General features: G+C 35.0%; 1 protein-coding gene across 1 annotated transcript in view; it reads right to left on the reverse strand.

Annotated features, from left to right (window-relative positions):
• Positions 1-398: 398 nt before the first annotated feature.
• The window catches only part of DTHD1 (death domain containing 1), a 38,580-nt gene continuing 19,114 nt past the window's right edge, over positions 399-19,864 (reverse strand). The window contains 2 exon segments of the mRNA XM_074540453.1: positions 399-674; positions 2,333-2,340. Coding sequence (XP_074396554.1) covers positions 399-674; positions 2,333-2,340 — 284 coding nt within the window.

A 19,864-nucleotide genomic window follows, 5' to 3' on the forward strand; every position in this document is an offset into this window, starting at 1 on the left:
GTGGATTGGAGGGTGAAAGTGCTACCTCTCCAATGACACTGGACCTACCAACAGTGCATCAAATTGCTCCTCCTCTATAAAAGAATGCAAACCAGTAAGTTATTTACAGAAAGTGTGTGAGAAAGTTCCTTACAAGAATGTAAACATCAGAAGGCTTAGAAAATCTTAAAAAGTCAGGGCGACATTGCCCAGAAAATAAGATTAAAAGAGTAGGAGTTAAGAAAACAATGAAAACTGTTTACAGGAAACAGGTATGGCTGCACCTGCAATTCCCACGCAATCCTTTAATGGGCAGGCTGCCTAAGGTGAAAACTACACCACGACAGTAGAGCTGCTGGCTCCTTTGTAAAGCCTAAGGAGCACCGTACTGGGTCATCAGGCACTTTGGGAGATTGCTGTCAGGGCCCAGATTTTGCCTTGACCCTCTCGGGGATGCGGCTGCCCGGGCTCAGGGCCAGCTTAGAGCAGCGCGGCTGAAGGCCCCGGCAGAGCGAGCGGCGGGGCCCCGGCGAGCGCAGCTCTGGAGCGGGCCTGGCTGCACCCGCCGCCTCGGCCTCAGGCTGCCGGGCTCTCCGGGCTGGGCCCTGCCTGAGCCGGCTGCAGTGTGCCGTGCCTGTGTCCTGCTGATCCAGATCCTCACTCGCCGGCTGTGCCTGCGGGGCCTTGGCCTTTCTCTGTCACGGCAGGCAGCCGTGCTGAGCGGGCTGCGGGTGCGCTGCGGCCTCCCTGGGGCAGCGGGACGGGCCCCGGCTGCCGCTGTGCTGCCCTTGGAGCGCTGCTCCTTGTGTGCACTGCTCCGGGGAAAGCTGGAGGGTCAGAGGGGTCCTTATCGTTTTTCAGAAAAGCCTTTCACTCTTCTGAAATCACATTTTGGTATTTTATACTAAGCAAGCTGTGCTTTCCAAGCAGGCTTGAATAAGAATTGTTTTACTCCAATTCCTTTAGGTATTTATATTACAACAATTACAATAATATTAACAGATTAACTCACTAATGACAAATTAGTCTGGGGATATATTTTTGGGATATATTCTTGGAATATATTTCCTTTCCCAAAGCTATAGAAGCTGTACTGTGGCAGTGGTCACAAGGGTTGCAGGTGAAGAGAGAGACGAGAATGTTGAATCCATGTTCAGAAGGCTTGATTTATTATTTTATGATATATATTACATTATGACTATACTAAAAGAAATAGCAGGAAAAGTTCTCAGAAGGCTAGCTAAGCTAAGAATAGAAAAGAATGAATAACAAAGTTCTGTGTCCCAGCAGAGGGTGAGAGCAGCTCTGCCGTGAGTGGTCAGTAAATCCAAACATCCACAGGAGACCAATCACGGATCCACCTATTGCATTCCACAGCAGCAGATAACCATTGTTTACATTTTATTGCTGAGGCCACAGCTTCTCAGAAGGGAGAAAAATCCCAAGAAAGGATTTTTCACAAAAGATGTCTGTGACACTGTACAACTTAATTTCTATCAGTTCATGGCTCAACGTCAGCCAGGCAATAAGTTTACTTCCAACATATTTCCATGCCTTTGATAAAGTTGTTTCTCTGGTATTCATGTGTCTGAAAAATTTCTTTGTTGAATGAAAATTGAATTGAAATTGAAATTGGAAATGGAAATTAATTGAAAAATGTTTTTGTGTTGCACTCCACATATTGCTCTGTGTTATATCTTCTAATTCACATATAATAATGGTTTATGGAAAACCAAAGCATTTGTATAAAAGAGTGCATTTGCCCACTTCTCTTAAAAATAGATCCAGATTGTATTTGTGGTTACAGCTGGTGGACATCCTCAAGGACATCTCCCACAGGAGGAGGAATGGCTGGGAAGTGCCATTGCAGAGGAAAATATGCTACTAGCTCTATTCTAGGGTCTGAGCTGCGCTGAGACAGAAAGGGGAAATAAAATTCAGTCATACAGTGAGAATTATCTACAAAACTTCCTTTCCTTTTAAAAAGCAAATGGTATTTTTGCAAAAAATTTTCCAACTGTCTCTTCTGCAATAGAAAATTAACATCCACTTCTTTCCGAAAGTGAATTTCCACTATGCTTCCATCTCCAATTCCTCCAAAACACAGATATAGATGTAGAAGTACAAACAAACATCTCTTTTCTAGAGAGGTTTCTGTAAGAACGCTTGCAGGCAACGGAATGCACGTCATATTTTCAGAAGGGTACTTCAATTCCTATTTCTTTGGTTTTTTCCCTTTTAAAACCAATTGAGGTTAACTATATCAAATTGAAAATAAACTACTGCAAATTTTCTTTTAAACTCCATTTTTTAATCAGTAGTGAGCCATTTGCCTCCTAGGACCTGTCCTTACTTTGTAACCTGAAAATACACAAACAATCTCTAAGTTTCTCTGAGGTATAGATTATTTCTCTGAAATAGCTCTACAATACACACATAAAATTAAAACAACTACAAAAAAAAAAATCATCTGTTTATGGCTGACTGTTCCCAAGAAACTGGGAAATCTGTAATCGTGTTGAGTCCAGATTATATGCTGAAGTAAACATACTTTGTGTACTCTAAAAGAATACATTTAGATTGTGTTGCAATGGCAGTTTAGAAAATAATTTTTTTTGACAGGAAAGGTTTGCCTAAAGGTTAAAGTAGATTCTGACAATCTAGGATGGGATGATTCCACATGAATGAAGATGACATTTTCTGATTTAGAATATGAAAAAATATAACTAAAAAAAGTGCATCTAGAGGTAGGTAATTCTTTGGCTGACAAAAATGGTCTTTTGGCTCAAAAACACTTCTAGCCAGAAGACACTGTGGCTTTTTGACTTTCTGTATAATGTTGGAATTAGGATTAGACCATATTCCTTCAGGTACGATTGTTAACTTGGAACTAAGCCAGAATTTTCTGTGGTTAACCATCTACACTAGAAGAGATGTGTTTGGTTTCTTTTTTCTCTGAATTTCTGTGTTCACCTGTTGTGAATTAAACTTTCAAGCTGTATAAGCATTCTTCTAACTGCTCAATTCATCCTTCTCCTTTAAGACAATCTGACTGATCTTCAGGTTTTGTTGGGAGTTTTTCTATAACACATTTAATGTCTTCTACTAATTTGACTAATTATTTTTGTGATTCTTTCATCCATGTTCCTTATAACTGTAATTTAGACACACAGTTTTGATCTCAGCATAGTACTATAACAGAACTACAAGCTTCTCCCTTGAAATAGAGGAACCTTGCAATCTTCTCAGTCATTTCCAGTCTCTCAGACCAGTGGAACTGCCCAGCTGCACTTGTGTATCACCTCTTTTCCTTGCCAGTCACTATTGCATCCCCTTCTGTTATCACTGGGACTGGGGTCCGGGCGTGTTTCTGTGAACTGCCCTTGTTTATTGTGCTTTGAGATCTCTGGGAAATATTCAGATATTCAGGCTGATTGCAAAGGCAGAGAGACTGAGTTGTGTCTCTTTATCTGAGTCCTGCCTAGAGAGTCATAAAACCATAGACATGTTTGGGTTGGAAAGGACATTAAAGATCATCTGGTTCCAACACCCTTCCATTTGATCAGGTTGCTCAAAGCCCCATCCAGCCTGTCTTAGAACACTTCCAGGGATGGGGCATCCACAGCTTCTCTGGGTAACATGTTCCAGTGCATCACCACCCTCACAGCAACAAATTTCTTCCTAACATCTAATCTAACCCTTCCTCTTTCAGTTAAAAAACATTACCTCTTGGTCTATCACTACATCTCAAACTATTTTTGTCATATTCTAAGAAAAGCCTTCATCCTCTGCTAATAAATAATACTCTGGTAATAAATGCAGATATTACCATACTGAGTTTTTCCTTCATTGATGGATCCTGCCTTCCTTAATCACTTATTGAATCAACAACCAAATTTATCAGCATTGACTGAATTACTTTTGTCCTCAGGTCTATGAAAATACAAATAAATGTAAAATCAGTCCCTGGAAAATATGATGAAAGAAAAATAGCCATTGGTGATATTCCCTATTTGCATAGCATGTTGAGATTTGAGATCCATGTTACTTAGTTCTTAAATCCTTTTGCCTTGATACTTTTTATCAAATGCATTTATAATTTCATAAAAATAAGAAATATATTGGTATAACAACATAATTTTACAAGATCAATTTTCCAGATAGCCATGTTGATTAGAAGTAATTACATTATCCTCCTTTAGTTGCTTATTTCTTGAATCCTGTATCAGGCTTTACACAATTGCAACAATTTTTTTAATGCTGACAACACGAGACCTTTGACTGATGACAGATTATTTCATGACAGATATGGTAATGCAGTGTGGCTTTTTAGCCTCTAAATAATCCAGATATGGGCTTAAATACCTATTTGTCCTAAAATGTTATATTAGTGTGAACATAATAGTGAACTGAATAATGTCTTTTCTCATGTTTTATTTGGTGAAAGATTTGACCAGAAGTTTCAGAAATACTTTAATCTGAGTTGTCTCTTCCCTAGAAACTTGGGGCTTTTCATAGTCAAAAATATTTTTGCAAGATTTCAGTATATGAAACACTTTTTCCTAAAACAGGAATACATTGAAGGCCTTATTTTTCATTCTTGAGAATTCTCTGTGTTTTTCTGTTGGAAGTTTCAGTCTGAAAGAGTTGATGACTACATTTTATGTATCTTATGCAGGCACATGTTAAATAAGAAGGAAAAGAAGGTCATGGAGGTCCCACAAGGGCTATAATTCAAACTGACTCTTCATTAATATTTTTAGATGCACCTCCCAGAAAAAGCAACTGGCCTTGAAACAGAGATAGTATGGAGAGATTGAGGGATGGAAGGAAAATTGGTTATCCATCCTCTCCTATCTTTTTTCCTAACAATTTAAGGTTTATTAAACTTCCAGTATTAGAGTCCATACATAATATAATATCTTTATGTGCTCACTAGCTAGACCTTACTTTGAAAATTTTATTTTAATTGTCTGTCAGTTCCCTGGTAGATTTTGTCCACAAAATGTGGTCAAGTATACAGCCACGTGTTTAAAACCAAGAATCACTTATGTTTCTATACCTGCAGGAGACAGGGAAATGTTTTTCTGTATCTTTTTGTAAGCAGACATCTATTTCTGGCATTCAGAATATCAAAGGCACTCCTGTGTAAATAACATAATTAAGAACAAATTCTTAAATTAAAGATCAAAGTCAACTAGATACTTTTATCTTCTGTGTACTCTTAGAGATTTATTTGGTCCAACAATTGTGTTGTTTTATTTCCAGTTAGTAAAATAGTTTGCAATAGCCTATGCCTTCAGATATCTGAAGAACGGATATTCAAGGTAATTAATTCTGTTTCTGATTTTCTTTTGCTATGATTTTATTTTAATAATACAATATGATCAATTGTTCTTTTTATCACATTCTTTCATTAATTTTAATTAAATTAATGAAAGAATTTTTAGCATTTTTAATTATAAAAACACAGTGGAAAATCAGCACCTATAGGATAAATGAGTCTTTGGAAAATTCAGAGACTAATTAAAAGACTGGATCTAGTACTTTTCTTTCCCTCAGTGGTATTGGATTTTATACATGTGTCGTGGTTTAAGCCCAGCTGGCAGCTAAGCCCCACGCAGTTGCTCGCTCACTCCCCCCTGGTGAGATGGGGGAGAAAATCATAAGGGTAAAAGTGAGAAAACCTGTGGGCTGAGTGAAATACAGTTTAATAAGAAAAGCAAAGGTTCTGCACACAGCAAAGCAAACCAAGGAATTCATTCACTGCTTCCCATGGGTAAGTTGATGTTCAACTATCCCCAGGAAAGCAGCACTCTGTTGTATACGATGGTGACTGTGAAGAAAATGAGCTCTGCCTCAGCCAAAACCAGCACAACAAGACGTTAAAGGCTTAAATAGTGTAAAACTTAGGCTGAGGCACATAATACTGAGGCTATAGGTTGATGTCCCCTAATTTTTTTTAAAAATATCTGAATTTACTTGAATATATAACATTGCTGCTATTTTAGAACACTTTGTTCTGAATAACTTTGCTTAAACTGTTTGATTTTGGGGATTTTTTTACAATCAGTGAGTATTTAATATCCTTTTCTAAGTGGTTTCTTTCCTTTGGAAGAATCTCTTGAAAACGGACCATTTTTTTCTGAGATGGGTTTTAAGTGTATGATTAAAGGAATATACTTCTGTCCTGTGGCGATCATGGCCAAACCATTTTTTAATGATAATTTTTTTAATGATAATGATTCAATTTTTTAATGATAATTGTTTTAATGATAATTATTTTCTTAAAATAAGAAAATAAGTGTGTTTGGGTTGATTATGTTTGGGTATTTTGGTACTGCTATTCAGGGAACGATTTCACTGGGTTTTTTGTCTGGAAGAAATAAATGTATTATTTTGTATCACCTTAAATTCACTGAGTAAGAACTTTCTTTAGCATTGTGTATGTCAGTGAAATTTGAGATATGTGTCAACAGGAGCTTGAGTAAAGATGAACAGTATGTAAGTGCTCTGAGATGATGATGCTTAATGAGAGAATGACATACATTGAGAATGTATGTATTCATGAGAATGACATGTATTCATACTTTTTAATAGTTATTCTTATGTGATTTTTAGTGGTTTAGTGTGGTAGGAAATTAGGTTGGTGACTAAGTTTCTTGCATATAAAGACAAGAATGTTGTGGATGCCAAAGACCTCCAATTATATGTAGGAAGTAAAATGTAGAACATATTACAAAGAGAAGGAGCTGTGGGTTAGATCCTTAGCTATTCTTGAAGCACAGTGATTGATATCAAATAGACACATGATCCTAGGTAAAAGGCCTTGTCTGATAACTGAGTGATTCTATATTCTCTCAAATATTATTTTGAAAGTTTTTCTTTTTCAATTAGTTGTTTTTAGAAGATGATGGGGAAGGGTGTTAATCTTTCTAAATTCTGAATCCAGAATAGCACATCAATCTGGGAGGCTACCAAAAGGGAAAAATAAGATCTATGCCTGCTAAAATGTTTTGTATAAAAACAAGAGCTATTTAGAGATTAAGAGGTTTTTTTTCTTCCTTTTTCTCTGCAAAACTTCTAAAGGGAAATTGACTGGTAGGAAGAAAGAACTTATTTATTGAACTTTTGCAATGGCTGTTAAAATCCAACACTTCTGTTCAAGCTGAACTGTGTATCACTGAATAACCTTGAACCATCTTTAGTGATCCTTCCTATGTACCTTGAACATCCTTTGAGTGAGGTGGCAGAATGTGGTACACAGGGAGGATCCATTCCCACACCAAGTGTTTGATCACTCTACACAATGCAATGCTACTGCTGAGGAGTCATAGTGGTTCATGAATCTTGTTAAATTCAACTGAAATAAAAAATGAGTTGAAATGTGGAAGTGGCTGCATTGTGCCATGGAAAAACATCTGTTTGTCAATGATAATGTTAAATTTTCATACATGTAGATGTATGCATTCTAGTGTGTCACTCTCCAGAAGTAACAGAGAGTTGAGTTGCTCAATGAATATTTTCCAATGCCAATCTTAGTACCCATGGTAACCAGGATAACGTTGAGAGATTAGAAGTGTTCATAGGATATTTTCATTTATGCTACAGATTATGGGTAATCAATTCTTTAGACACAAGCTTTAGTTTAAATAGCAGTGATGGAAAGTTAAGAGCAAAAATGTAGGAAAAGATTTTGTATGGATGGGTTTGCCATTTAGAGAAATGTTTCTCACTGCAGTTTTCAGGAAAGATGTTGTGTTAACAAAAATAAAATTCCAGGAAGAAGGAATTTGCTTCAGAAGCACAGCATTTCTAATCTACTGAAATGTCACATGATGACCACCTTAGATCTATCTGCCATATAAGCATGTATGTTTGAATTGAACTTTCAGACAGCTTTTGAGACTGGCTTGAACAAGAGAATTTGAAGATATGAAGAATAAGTGTGAAGTCGTTGCCATCAGAAAGAGGCAGAATTAGACTTGCTCATGAGATTTTTCATAAAGCAGGTTCTTTTCTGCATGAACAAGGAAACTTATTACTCTAACTGCTTTGTTCATTTCTTTCAAGAGAAGATTTTTTCGAGTTCAGAATAAAAATTCAACAGACTTGCTCACTCTAGATAAGATTCAAAATTTAAAAGCCTTCCTTTCAATGCTGAAACATTAAAATAGGAATATATATATAAATATACATATTTAAAGTTTTATGCCTATCCTCCCATTCTGCAAAGTGAGAATTTTGCACTTTTTTTCCCCACAAATGTAAAACTTGTTCACTGAATTATGTCACACCTTTTCTAGGGTAAATTATTTTATTCTGATGTCATACTTATAACCTTTTCTGTCTTGGTATCATGTACTATTTTTATAATGTATTCTTTATCATATATAATAATCCTTAATAGAATTTGATCCTTGATAGTTTTCTTCTCTTGTTCCCTGTCACATTCCACTGGTTTTGTCGTCTGAATTTGTATTTATGTTCCTTTAGTTTCCTTTTGGCTTAAGGATTTTCTCCGAGTTGATTATTAGCCCTTAGGGTGTCTGTTTATTCCTGGTGACTCTCCTTCTCTTTATCTGAGCCTTCCTAAACATTAACTCACTGTCCAGATTTACATTAACACTCTATAGTGGAAGCTCCTTGCTCGACTTTCTTTAATTTAATAACAGTAAAAAAATTATTTTTTTATATAGTGTATATAAAAATAGCTTACTTAGCATTTTGCAATAAGACAAAGCAAAGGTTTTACTGTCATTCTTTACTCTGTTCTTTTAAAATATATCCAGTACTATACAAACACAGTGTGCAAAACCATACTGTCATTTCTGCACTGGTTCTGTGAAGTACAATGAAGATAAAATGTTGAGGAAAGAAAAAAATTGCTCAGTGCAGATGCTGTGGATACTTCTGATGGCATGATAGATCTCAGAATCACAGAATGGATACAGTTGGAACTGTGAATCACCTTGCTCAGCCCCACTACTCAGTCAGGGTCATCCTAGAGCACAACACACAGGATCGTGTCCAGATAGTTTTAAATATCTCCAGTGAGGGACACTCCACAACCTCTCTGGGCAGTCTTTTCCAGTGCTCAGTCACCTGAACAGTAAAGTCTTCTGCATACTGAGGTGGAACTTCCTGAGCATCAGTTTCTGCCTGTTGCCTCTTCTCCTATTGCTTGGCACCACTGAGCAGAGCCTGGCTCCATCCTCTTGACCCCTCTCCAGACACTGACAGACATTGATGAGGTCCTGTCACCGTTATCTCTTCTCCAGGCTGAACAAGCCCATATCTCTCACCCTTTCCCCATAAGAGAAATGCATCTGTCCCTTAATAATCTTCACTGCCCTCTGCTGGAACTGCTTTAGGAACTCCATGCATCTCTCGTTCTAGGGAGCCCAGAACTGGACGCAGCATTCCAGATATGCGTAACCAGGGGTGAGTAGAGGGGCAGGATCACTTCCCTCAATCTGCTGGAAATGCTTATTCTAATACTCAACATTTGTATATTCCATGAGTAGTAACCTACTCTACTACTGAGGGAGATGTTTAATTGAATGGTATTTTCCTGGCTGTGTAACTGGGTGCAGAAAATAAATTTAGCCAAGCTTTATTTTTTGAGTGTTTAAACCTTTAGGTTCATTAAGTTGGCTCTTTTCCCACTCAGAAATATCAGACATGCAGCATAGGACCACTGATCCTAGGCCTGATTGGCCAGGGGCCATAATTTGGTGCTCCAGGAAAGAATTGCTATGGTGTGCTGTGATGACATATTTTCCTAAAGCAGATCTGTTAGTGGTACAACTTTGAAGCCTGGCCTGGCCATGTATTAGGCAATTTCATTTCACCCTAATATAACTCTGGAGGATGTTCATATTTATATGGATATCTTTGACTTGTGGAGCTTCAGCTCTTGTCTATGTCAGTCTTATTGTGGCAATTACAGTTCTTACTATATCTAGTGCTGTGAGTACATTAAAAAAAATAAAAATGGTTTACTGGTTTAGTTCTTCAGACACTGTTTTTTTCTAGTTTCTAAGAAACATAATGGGATTACAAATAAATATGATTCACCTGGCTATTCCAGCACATGGAGTTTGCCAGGTTTCCACTGTTACAGACTGAGATCACACTCCAGAGCATTGTCACTTCTGTGAACATGAGGCAAAAAAGAGCCATCAGAAATGAGCACTTCTTCTCCAAGTAGAGGGTGTCTTAAGTGCATTGCAAAATGGAATTTCAGATTCTCTAAATCTCAATCTCAGATAGCAGAGGGGTTTGTTTTGTTCTAGTTTCAAGGAAAATCACGAAACTGCTCTCTTCTTTTACAGTTTTAGACTTGCTGTAATTCCTACTATCTAGTGAGAAATAAAGAGGTTTTGTAGAATTTGAGATTCATAAAAACTGCTGGTTAGATTTCAAATGTAAAAATTGCAAAAAATAAAGTTGGCTGCAATCCCACTATAATTTTGAGTATAGTAACAGAAGGACTGCAGCAGATTTTAAAGCTCTAACAGCATTAATCAGGAGCACAAAAAATAAGTCAGAATTGCAATTTAGCATACTACAAAAAATTTAAAAGGGTAAAAATTACCAGAATGATTCTTCTACTTTATAAGCTTTTTGAAAGATTTTCCTTGAATCTTTATGTCTTAGAGATTACATACTAAATTTTTTTTAGAGAAAAAATGCAATGTTCATGCTTTAAGTGTTTTTGTTTTAGTATTTTAGTTTCAAATTGTCAGGGAAGATAAATTCACCTCCTTCCATATCTTACAGATTTTCATGGCAATTAAATGTACATCTATTTTTTTTCCTCTGGTATTTAATTTTATAATAAGAAACTCTCTTGTAGGTCATGGGTGGATTTAGAGGCCTGTGGAGGCCTCTAAGTTGAAATTCCTTGTTGTGTTGGAGTAGTATCATGGAAAAGAAGAAAAATAAATAAATAATTTCTATTCCATGGCATGCTATACATTTTTTTAAAATTTATTTTAAAGCCAATTAACCAGATATGTTAAAAAAACCATATTTGAAGCATCTCATGAAAGCATATTTTTCTGTTACATGTAATCTCAATTCTCCCAGATTCCAGCATCTAGAAGACTGAAATAAATTATCTGCCAGGGACCAGAATTTTATTTGGTGTCACTAAGAGATTCTGTGCGATATTATAACACACAGTGGCTGAATTTTAGCACGAGTGGAAACAATTTATGTAACATTCCCAACATTACTTAAAAATTAAAAAAAATTAAGACTCAAAAATTTTTCGTTTGTACTCTAACAACTATCTTTTTTGCATGTGTATGGTAGTATAATTACCTTCTGTCCTCCCTTCACTACAGATATTTCTAGATTATTTTCTCTGACTACAGGTGGTAGAACTTGTTCTAAAGAATCTCCCCTTATTGAACATATTCTACTGCTGAGCATAACACTGGAGCACTACCATAAGAAAGATCTGAATTTTTTCCACTTCTAATATTTAAGCTGGTACCAAACCTTTTAAAACTGAAGCAGCATTAGTCAATCATGCAAACACTTTCCAATAAAATTTATCTCAAAATGTACTATATCCTTATACTTAAATTAATATTCTGGCTTTTTTAATATTTAAATTTTTTAGACTAATATTGTATATAACCTAATCTTGAATAGAATTCTTGCTCATTAATTTATTTTTATGTAGCAGAATGTCTGTTTACTGAACAGCAATGGGAACATACTAGGATATGTCCACATATTCCAGACAAACTAATTTATAATCATCAGGGACTAACATCACAAATATAAAATTTTATATTTGGAACTGAATTAAAAAAATATGAAAAGCTATAGCAGTAGACGAATAAGATAGAGGCTGCTGTCTGCAAAATTTGGTTTCAGATTTTAAAACTGCAGTTCTGAGACTACTACAGATAGAAGATTTTAAAATAATTTCTTATTCATGAAATAGGAAAGAAATTATCTCCTTGTCCTTTTATTAACAGGGTGTTTTTCATGGAAATTTACCTCACCCAAGCCAGATAGATACCTCTAATGAGTTTTATGGGCTTTTGAAAAAGATTGTTTCCATTCCTGACAAGAATGACGAATATACAAATAAGTTGTTAAACTGTTCCTGTAGTTCAGAAAGAGTTGACAGAAATAGATAAATCCTCATGGAAAAGATCTGTGTCACCTAATCCAAACTCACTCAGTTAAAGGATGCACGTTGATGCCTCAGGTTTTAGCTTTTATATTTTTCAGATTCTATTCTGCTTTAGTGTGTAAGTCTAGGCTTCATATTAGGGGATAGCAAGCTCTCTTCACAGAATAGGTAGACAAAACAATTCCTTCTCTAGCTTCGCAAGGCATCACGTTCCTGTCCCTTTGCATGTAGCAGTAATAACATTTTTTTTCCTGCTCCTTACATTTCTACACAAACCTGCTAACCTTAGCTCTTACATATATTTTTTGTATCTTTTAGCCCAGAGTTTGCCCTTAGTCCTGACATGGCTAAGTAGAGATAAAAAAAACATTAATCAGATAAATGCTGATGTTCCAAGAGGACCATCAGGAATGCCATGAAGAAGGCATTCAGGAAAAAGGTGAAATTGGAATGATATCTATACTATCAGTTTCTCGACTGTTTGTGGAACAATAGTTCAAATTCGTTCAAATTAATTTTAGTGATAAAAAGCAGCTAAAGTAGAAATCGTTGGATGAAAGTATAAACAGCTACAGTGGGAAAGAACAAAATTATGCACATCTGATATATCACAGTCTGCTCAGAATAAAGTGAAAATTTACAGGTTGTATAAATTTAAGCTTTGGAAAAAACCACCAATGTGAATGCAAACATTGCATCCAAAGACTTGTAATTGAAACACTTACGCCCTCTAGTCCAATTGACTAAAAAGCTATCTTTTTTCCAGTTGTTTTTTTTTTTTTTTTCCCTGCAGAAATAAACTTTAAATTGATATGGAAATATAATCTGTATTGTAGAGAATCATAATGTTGCTACTATTTGAATGAACTATAGATGTTAATTTATAAATTGAAAATAAAAAAGGTATTTTATATAAAACAGATTTTTATGTTTGTTAAAAGGAGCAATGGGTTAAAATATTACCCCCGCTAAAACTATTCAATATAAAATGGCTAGAAGAGCTTTGACAAGCTCATTAAAATTAATATGAACATTTCAATGGGGCAGACTGGCTGTTATAAATTATTCAGGGAAAGTAATTATGCTGTTCAACAAAGCATGCTTTTTTTTTATATTAAAACACAAGCAAAATTTCCATTTCATCCTGCATTACTAGTTTTATCTTCTGGGGGGGTCCATAACAAAATCAGCTACAATAAACACACCCCGAATTACAGCATTGAGGATCAGTGAACTTTATTGCCTTGGGTATCCATGGTTACTAGTCACTGAAGAACAAAAGAGACAAAGATTTGACAGTGCTTTATTGTCAGCCAGGAAACCACAATTCAGGTTGATTTTATACCTGTTTTAGACACGAACTGAGGCTACTGCCTGCCAAGTTTAGGAGTGTGTATATGTGTCGATCCATGTACACAGTTTGTATTGTGATAAGGAGTGGCAGGAGCCTGCTTGCAAGAGGAGGTGGACTGAGAAACCAGTATAAAGGATATGTTGATAATTCCTGTTGAGTTTATATCACTTTGTATAATCTAGCAACACAAAAATGTACAAAGAATGCCTCTCCTTGTGACTTCAGTTCTCCACTGTTGAAAACTGCTGTTCTAAAACCTGTCATGAACTCTAAAAACTGCATTTTAAAATGCTTGTAGTGTTTAATCCTTTTAATCCTGCTGGAAGATTGTGATAGCTAGGGAAGTACTTCTAATTCTTTATCTGTTTATGCTCTGCAACCAGTACAGTATTTATCAAATTGAAAATAACTTTACTAACTTTACTGATTACTTTTTTTTTTTCTGGCTAAACAAAACTTTTTTAGTTTCCTTTGAAGAACCTTTCTCCTTTACCTTGCTCTTTTACTTATTCCTTCTCTGCAGAAGGGCTCAGCAAAGATTTGGTACTTTAAATACACTCTGTTTGAAAATACATGAGCAGAACCATGCACCATGGAGGACATCTCCTCAACTTCTAGACTGGCAATGACAGTTTGCTGTCCCTCTTAGAAATACTTTCTGAGTACTTATTATTACTGGGATTTTATTTATATTTGAACAGCAATTATGAGAAAAATATGAAGTATTTGATTAAAACTCACAGCACTTATATTGTATGTAACCAGTGAATTAAAAAGACTCCCAACCAAGGCTTGAGGGCAAAATAAATGGGGTAGAAATGGTTGAGTAAACCCACATTAGCTTTGCTGACTTTACATGTTGAGCCCATGTAGTTTTACCATGTCATCCCTCTTTAGTTCTAAGCTATTCAGCTGTTTGCACCCCTCTTGGTAACATTTGCTTCTGGAACATTTTGAAAATTGTTTATATAGGTTAAAAAAAATAGCAGAATGCTTTCACTGTTTTACCTCCAGCCTGACAATAAATCTAGACTTTTAGGAGTTTCTCTGTGTGTAACCAGAGATGACCTTAAGTGTTTTCCATTTGAGTTTAGTTTTATAAGTATCATCAAATTAGTTATTGGCTCATAACTGTTGTATCATGTAATTGTATCATATAATTTATTTATTTGCAAATATTCTTAGTAAACTTCTAGAATTTTTTTGTAGCATCTTGTTTTTCATGAAAAATGACATTTAATCAAAACTTCATAAGAGAAATTCAGAGAACATGAATTTCTTCATTAGTAATTATTCACTTACCTCAAATAAGTTTGGTAGTTTCTTAAAATATTTGGAATTATGTAGAACAATAAGGTCTTCTGGTTTTGTTGCAAGTTTCCTCACTTTAAAATAATTTCATTGTTCTTTTAGAAGTAGAAAACTTTAAAACATTTTTAAACATTTGATTCTCTATCACTTCAAACTTTTTTTATTCCTTCAACACCTTTTTGTTAATTTCCTTAATTCTTCAAGCATGGACATTGATTTTAACAAAATATTAATGTAAATAGAATGAAAAATTTCATATTTCTGATTGCATAATATCTGCATCTTAAATTATTTTCATACCTTGACCTCAAAATACTCTAAAGTGGGTAAACTCATTAAGAGATAAGGGAATAATGCACAATCTTTCAGGAGTTTTTCTTTCATTGTCCTTGTGAAATGACTTTGTACATACTGATTTTAGCTTTGAGGTCTGAAAATACAGAAAACAGTATCTTTGTAGAAGCTCTTCTGCGATATCTGCTGGCTGAATTGGCACTTGCAGTTTGAAAGTGCCAAGTAGTAATATGAATACTAATACTGGCTGGAATCTTTCCAGTTCTATTAAACTCTTTCCATTTCTGATAATTAGTCTACTCTGGCTGTAATCTGACAAGAGGACATTTCTGGAAGTCCTACTATCCAAATTGGACTTCTAAATGGAGTACAATGATGAAAGAGGTTATGTATGCATTTTTAGGTATAGTAACAAGTTGAAGAAGCACCCTTTTTTTCCACTTGGGAAGTTATAGCACAAAAGGTCTTAATGGGAACAATGGTGTGGTAGGTGTTCAAAGGATGTAAAAAGGGAAGTGAGACATAGACATGTAAGACTTCATACAATGCTTTGGAAAATCATCTGTCAAGGGGTTATATCCACTGTGAAATTAAGAATTTATATATGCAATGAAGAGTTCAAAAGCATATGAATATTATTTAAAGACTACGAATGGGGTTACAATAGTAATGATGAAATCTTGTCTTTCACATATACTAGAGATGAGAACAAAGTCTTACACTTGCATTATTATAGAATCATTTCTCTTATGTTTATGACATTTTCATTGTTCAGAGGGACAGGGTGGACATGAACTCTGTTTTTCTAGTCTTGTGAACTTTTCTAGGAGTTATTATAATATTACAGTAGATCACTGATCCATAATAAGTCTTTTGCTCATCTCTAATAGTATGTGAGAAAGTTGAATTTTTTTTGAGGAATTGTGAATATTGCATTTCTTTGCTTGACAGTTTTACTAATTTTATTGGAAATGCGCAAGAACTTGTTGTATCTTCAGGTAAAATGCAGAGATATTATGGAAAGGAGGGAATTATTTCAACTGAGCTATTGTATGCCACTTTCCTGAGTCCTCCTGCCTTTTCAGGGGCTTATCTCACTGCATTTAAGACTTGCTCACTGAAATGAGCAGTTGAGAAAAGCTGGAAGGAGCCTTTCCTCCAGCTCTCCCACCAAGCAGCTCTGCATGTGTGCTCCCTCCCGATTCACTTGGGACAAGCTTTTAAGTTGAGACTCTCATGCTTGAAGATTACTTCACTATAGATAGTTCTGTGTGAACACTACTTCCTGAAAGCTATCTAAAGAAAGAAACAACTATTTTTTGAAAGGGACTTGGATGGGATACTGATTAAATACCATCTTCAGTTTTTTAATTAAACATCTGTTGTATTAATTAGTTTTACTGATCCTGCCCTGTTTCACTAAGTAGAAAATTTGTGTTTTAAATGTTGAATATGCAAAGTCTGCTTTATGGCTTTGTACTTCATTGTCTCAGATGCAGTTGGCAATCCATCCTGTAACAATGTCACAAAAGGAATATTTGTTTTTCTTCCTTTTTTTATTTGACTAACTGTTCAGTACTTAAATAATGAACTACTGTCTTCATTTAGCCAAATTTTTATAGTTGTCTAGGTGATTTCTTTCTGAGCAACTGGCTTCCTATCATAGCTCCTTTTCCTTTCAGTTGCCTTCACTGTTTAGCAGAAATATGGAATTTAACCTTTTCTTTAGAGTTAAAAAACATTCACATTCTAAGCCATAAAGCTCAGATATTACTTTTCATCCTACATATTTTTTTATACTCAATAAAATCACGTAGGTCAGAAGTAGATTTATCTTGTGTAGTTGTCATTCTTTTCCACCTTTTGCTTGCACTTCAGAGAGTTGAAATTTCACTAAGGGAGCCCTTTCATTTAGGAGACAATTACCTGAAAAACCAAGATCAGTATTGATAGTAGTTAAGAAATTGGTCTTTCCACATCAATTCTTGGGCCATATCAGCCTGCGACTAGCATAATAAATGATATTACATGTATGTATTTTTTGTTAGACAAAGATGCCATCTTGTGGCAGAATGTTGGAAATTGTATCAAACGGTTTTCATTTTGGTGGAGAAACGAAGTCAAATTTTTAGCAATATTTCCAGTATTGTTTGTTGTACCATCATCCATTGAACCACGATCCTAACGTACATACATACCGAAGATATCTGATGAGCTAGCAAGTGAATATTTAGTCTTTAAGAGAAGGCACTTATGACAAATGCCTCATGGCAAAAAGTGTTCAGCATTGGGAAAAGTGTGATAATTCTTTCGTCTAGTAAGAAGTCAGCTTACAGTTGAAAGACCTTCTTTATAAAAAAAAAGAAAAGCGTGTTTGTTATGCTTTATTCCCAGAGAAGGGGTTAAATTACTCGTAGATTTGTCTTACGTCTAAAAACTGAAAATAACATAAGACATTAGTGACTAAATGAATAAAAATAACTAATACTATTCCTATTTATCTTTTCTTTTACTATGCAGTTTTCTCATTTACAGTAGCAATTTGTAAATGTTGCAAATATATGACCTCTATAAATAAAATACATGGACTGTGTATTACAATTAAGGTTTGCCAGCCAGATATACAGGTTTTCTAAATAGCATAAAATGAATAAAATTTAGATCAATAATGTTTTGACTGAGATTAATATTTATCTTTTGTATTACATGATTCAAGGGGAGGTGAAAAAGGAAAATAATTAGTGCATTGAAGAAGAATAACAGTAATTAATTGTGCACCGGTGGACTTGAAGAAAGAGGCATCTGTTGCACATTTCTGAAGCAGTAGGGAAGTCACACAGTTGTGACAGCCTGTGTAATCACAATATGAGTAAGTACCAAGGAACTCAGAAGTGTTTTTCACTGACTCTTGCCAGCTACTTTTTGCCTTTAACAGAAATCAGTTTCGTGTTTAGATAAATATTTGGTGTGTTTTATGAGGTTTTTAATATAGAAGTAAATAGCAGAAGATGGTAAATTAAATATTATTTTAGTAGAAACACCATTAGAGAATGTCGACTTTGCTCATACTCTGACTTAAAAATCTGATTATTCCTACTAAGCATTTTGGAGTTTTTAGAGATTGAAGACATGAATAAGGAATGGCACAAATACTTGTGGTTAACTATCTGTACCTTCAATTCAAGAACTTAGTATAAGAAACAAATTGTCAAAGCCATACATTTTAGAATTTGTATGAAGAAATAGTTCTTTTTCCATATTTGATGGTAACCTAAAAAACTGCATTTAAATGAGTTTAAAGTGAGGTGACAAATCTCCTAAATTCAGGAAAGAGATTACATATTCACATGAGTTTACACTGAAATCTTGTATGTAATTCACAAGGATGAAAAATATTCGTGGGAAATATAAAAGCATAATTAATTAATATAAAAGCAGAATTAATTAAAAAATCTGAAAGTAAGAAGTTGTTACCTCTGTCTGTACATCAGGCTATAATCTGAAGAATTTGGTAGTTATTAAAACTGTATATAGAGCAATACATATATTATAGAATGATTCATATGACTTTGATATAATGAATATTTTCTAATGTTTAAGATATGTAGAAATATTGTGTTGACTGTGTATGGCATGGGCAAACAGTTAAAGTCCTCAGAAATCTATGCAGATCAGTCTGTAATTATTCATACCTATATATTCAATATCTGACTTTTCCATTTAAGAAATGTTCACTTTTATCAAGCAAGGACATGGGTTTTATACTTTGCTTATTAAAGAGGTTGCAAAGTAACAAATAGTCGTCTCCTGACTGATATCCCTGTTACTTGTTCATCCAGAAATATCATGGAAATATTCATACACTTAACAAGAAAGAAGATAAATCGGGCTGTGAGTTGCCACTGATTCTTCAGGTGACCACCTTATTTTGCCACTTTTAATGAAGTTCTTCTGAAAGATCACTTCTGCCACTCTTCTGCAAATACTGAGACAAGATCTGCTGTTTATCAGCTGACTTTGGAAGGGTCTTTTTGCAGCAGCAAAGCAGCTCATACATCTGGTGTGTTAAATTATCAGGGCACTTCAGCCTAACAAGCTGAAACATGCTCCATCGAACAGGTAAACATAAAGCAAACAATGATGTATTATCTTCTGCAAGCTCTTGTGCAAGCCAGAACAGCAACTTGTCCCATAGGGCCTCTGAAGGGCAAAAATTAGTGAAGTAAGAAGAAATCTTCCCTTTTTTTTTTGAAAAGCTTTTTAAAGCTGGAGCCTTGGTGGCTAAACTCCCCAGCTAAATAGGGAGTGTTTAATAACATGCTATTCTGCTGTTAGACATTCATTAGACATAAAACTTCAGCAGAATAGTAATTTCATAATGTCTATATGTATTACAGCAATCTATTTTTGCAAAGCATTCCCAGCCAGTAACATTGATGTGCTCTGTCAAATGGACCTCTCAGACATGACCAGACTCTAGTAGCATATTAAACAGGACAGACAGAAAAGGAGAAATTAATCTTTTATCTCCTTAGCCCACTGTGTCACATAAATACAAAATATTTGATATCAGTAAATATGAACACATATACTTGACATCAAAACTTAATGCCCTCTATCTGACTTGTGTTGAACAAAATAGGTTAGAGGAGCAGGTGTTTTCTGTTGCTGAAGAAAGAAAAGCACCATTAATAGGAATTATTAGTGAAAATCAGATTACTTCTGTAGAAATATATTTTAAAGTAAAAACTGATGTGAATGTTTGC

The sequence above is a fragment of the Zonotrichia albicollis genome, chromosome 5, assembly GCF_047830755.1.
Source record: "Zonotrichia albicollis isolate bZonAlb1 chromosome 5, bZonAlb1.hap1, whole genome shotgun sequence".
Classification (NCBI taxonomy): Eukaryota; Metazoa; Chordata; class Aves; order Passeriformes; family Passerellidae; genus Zonotrichia; species Zonotrichia albicollis.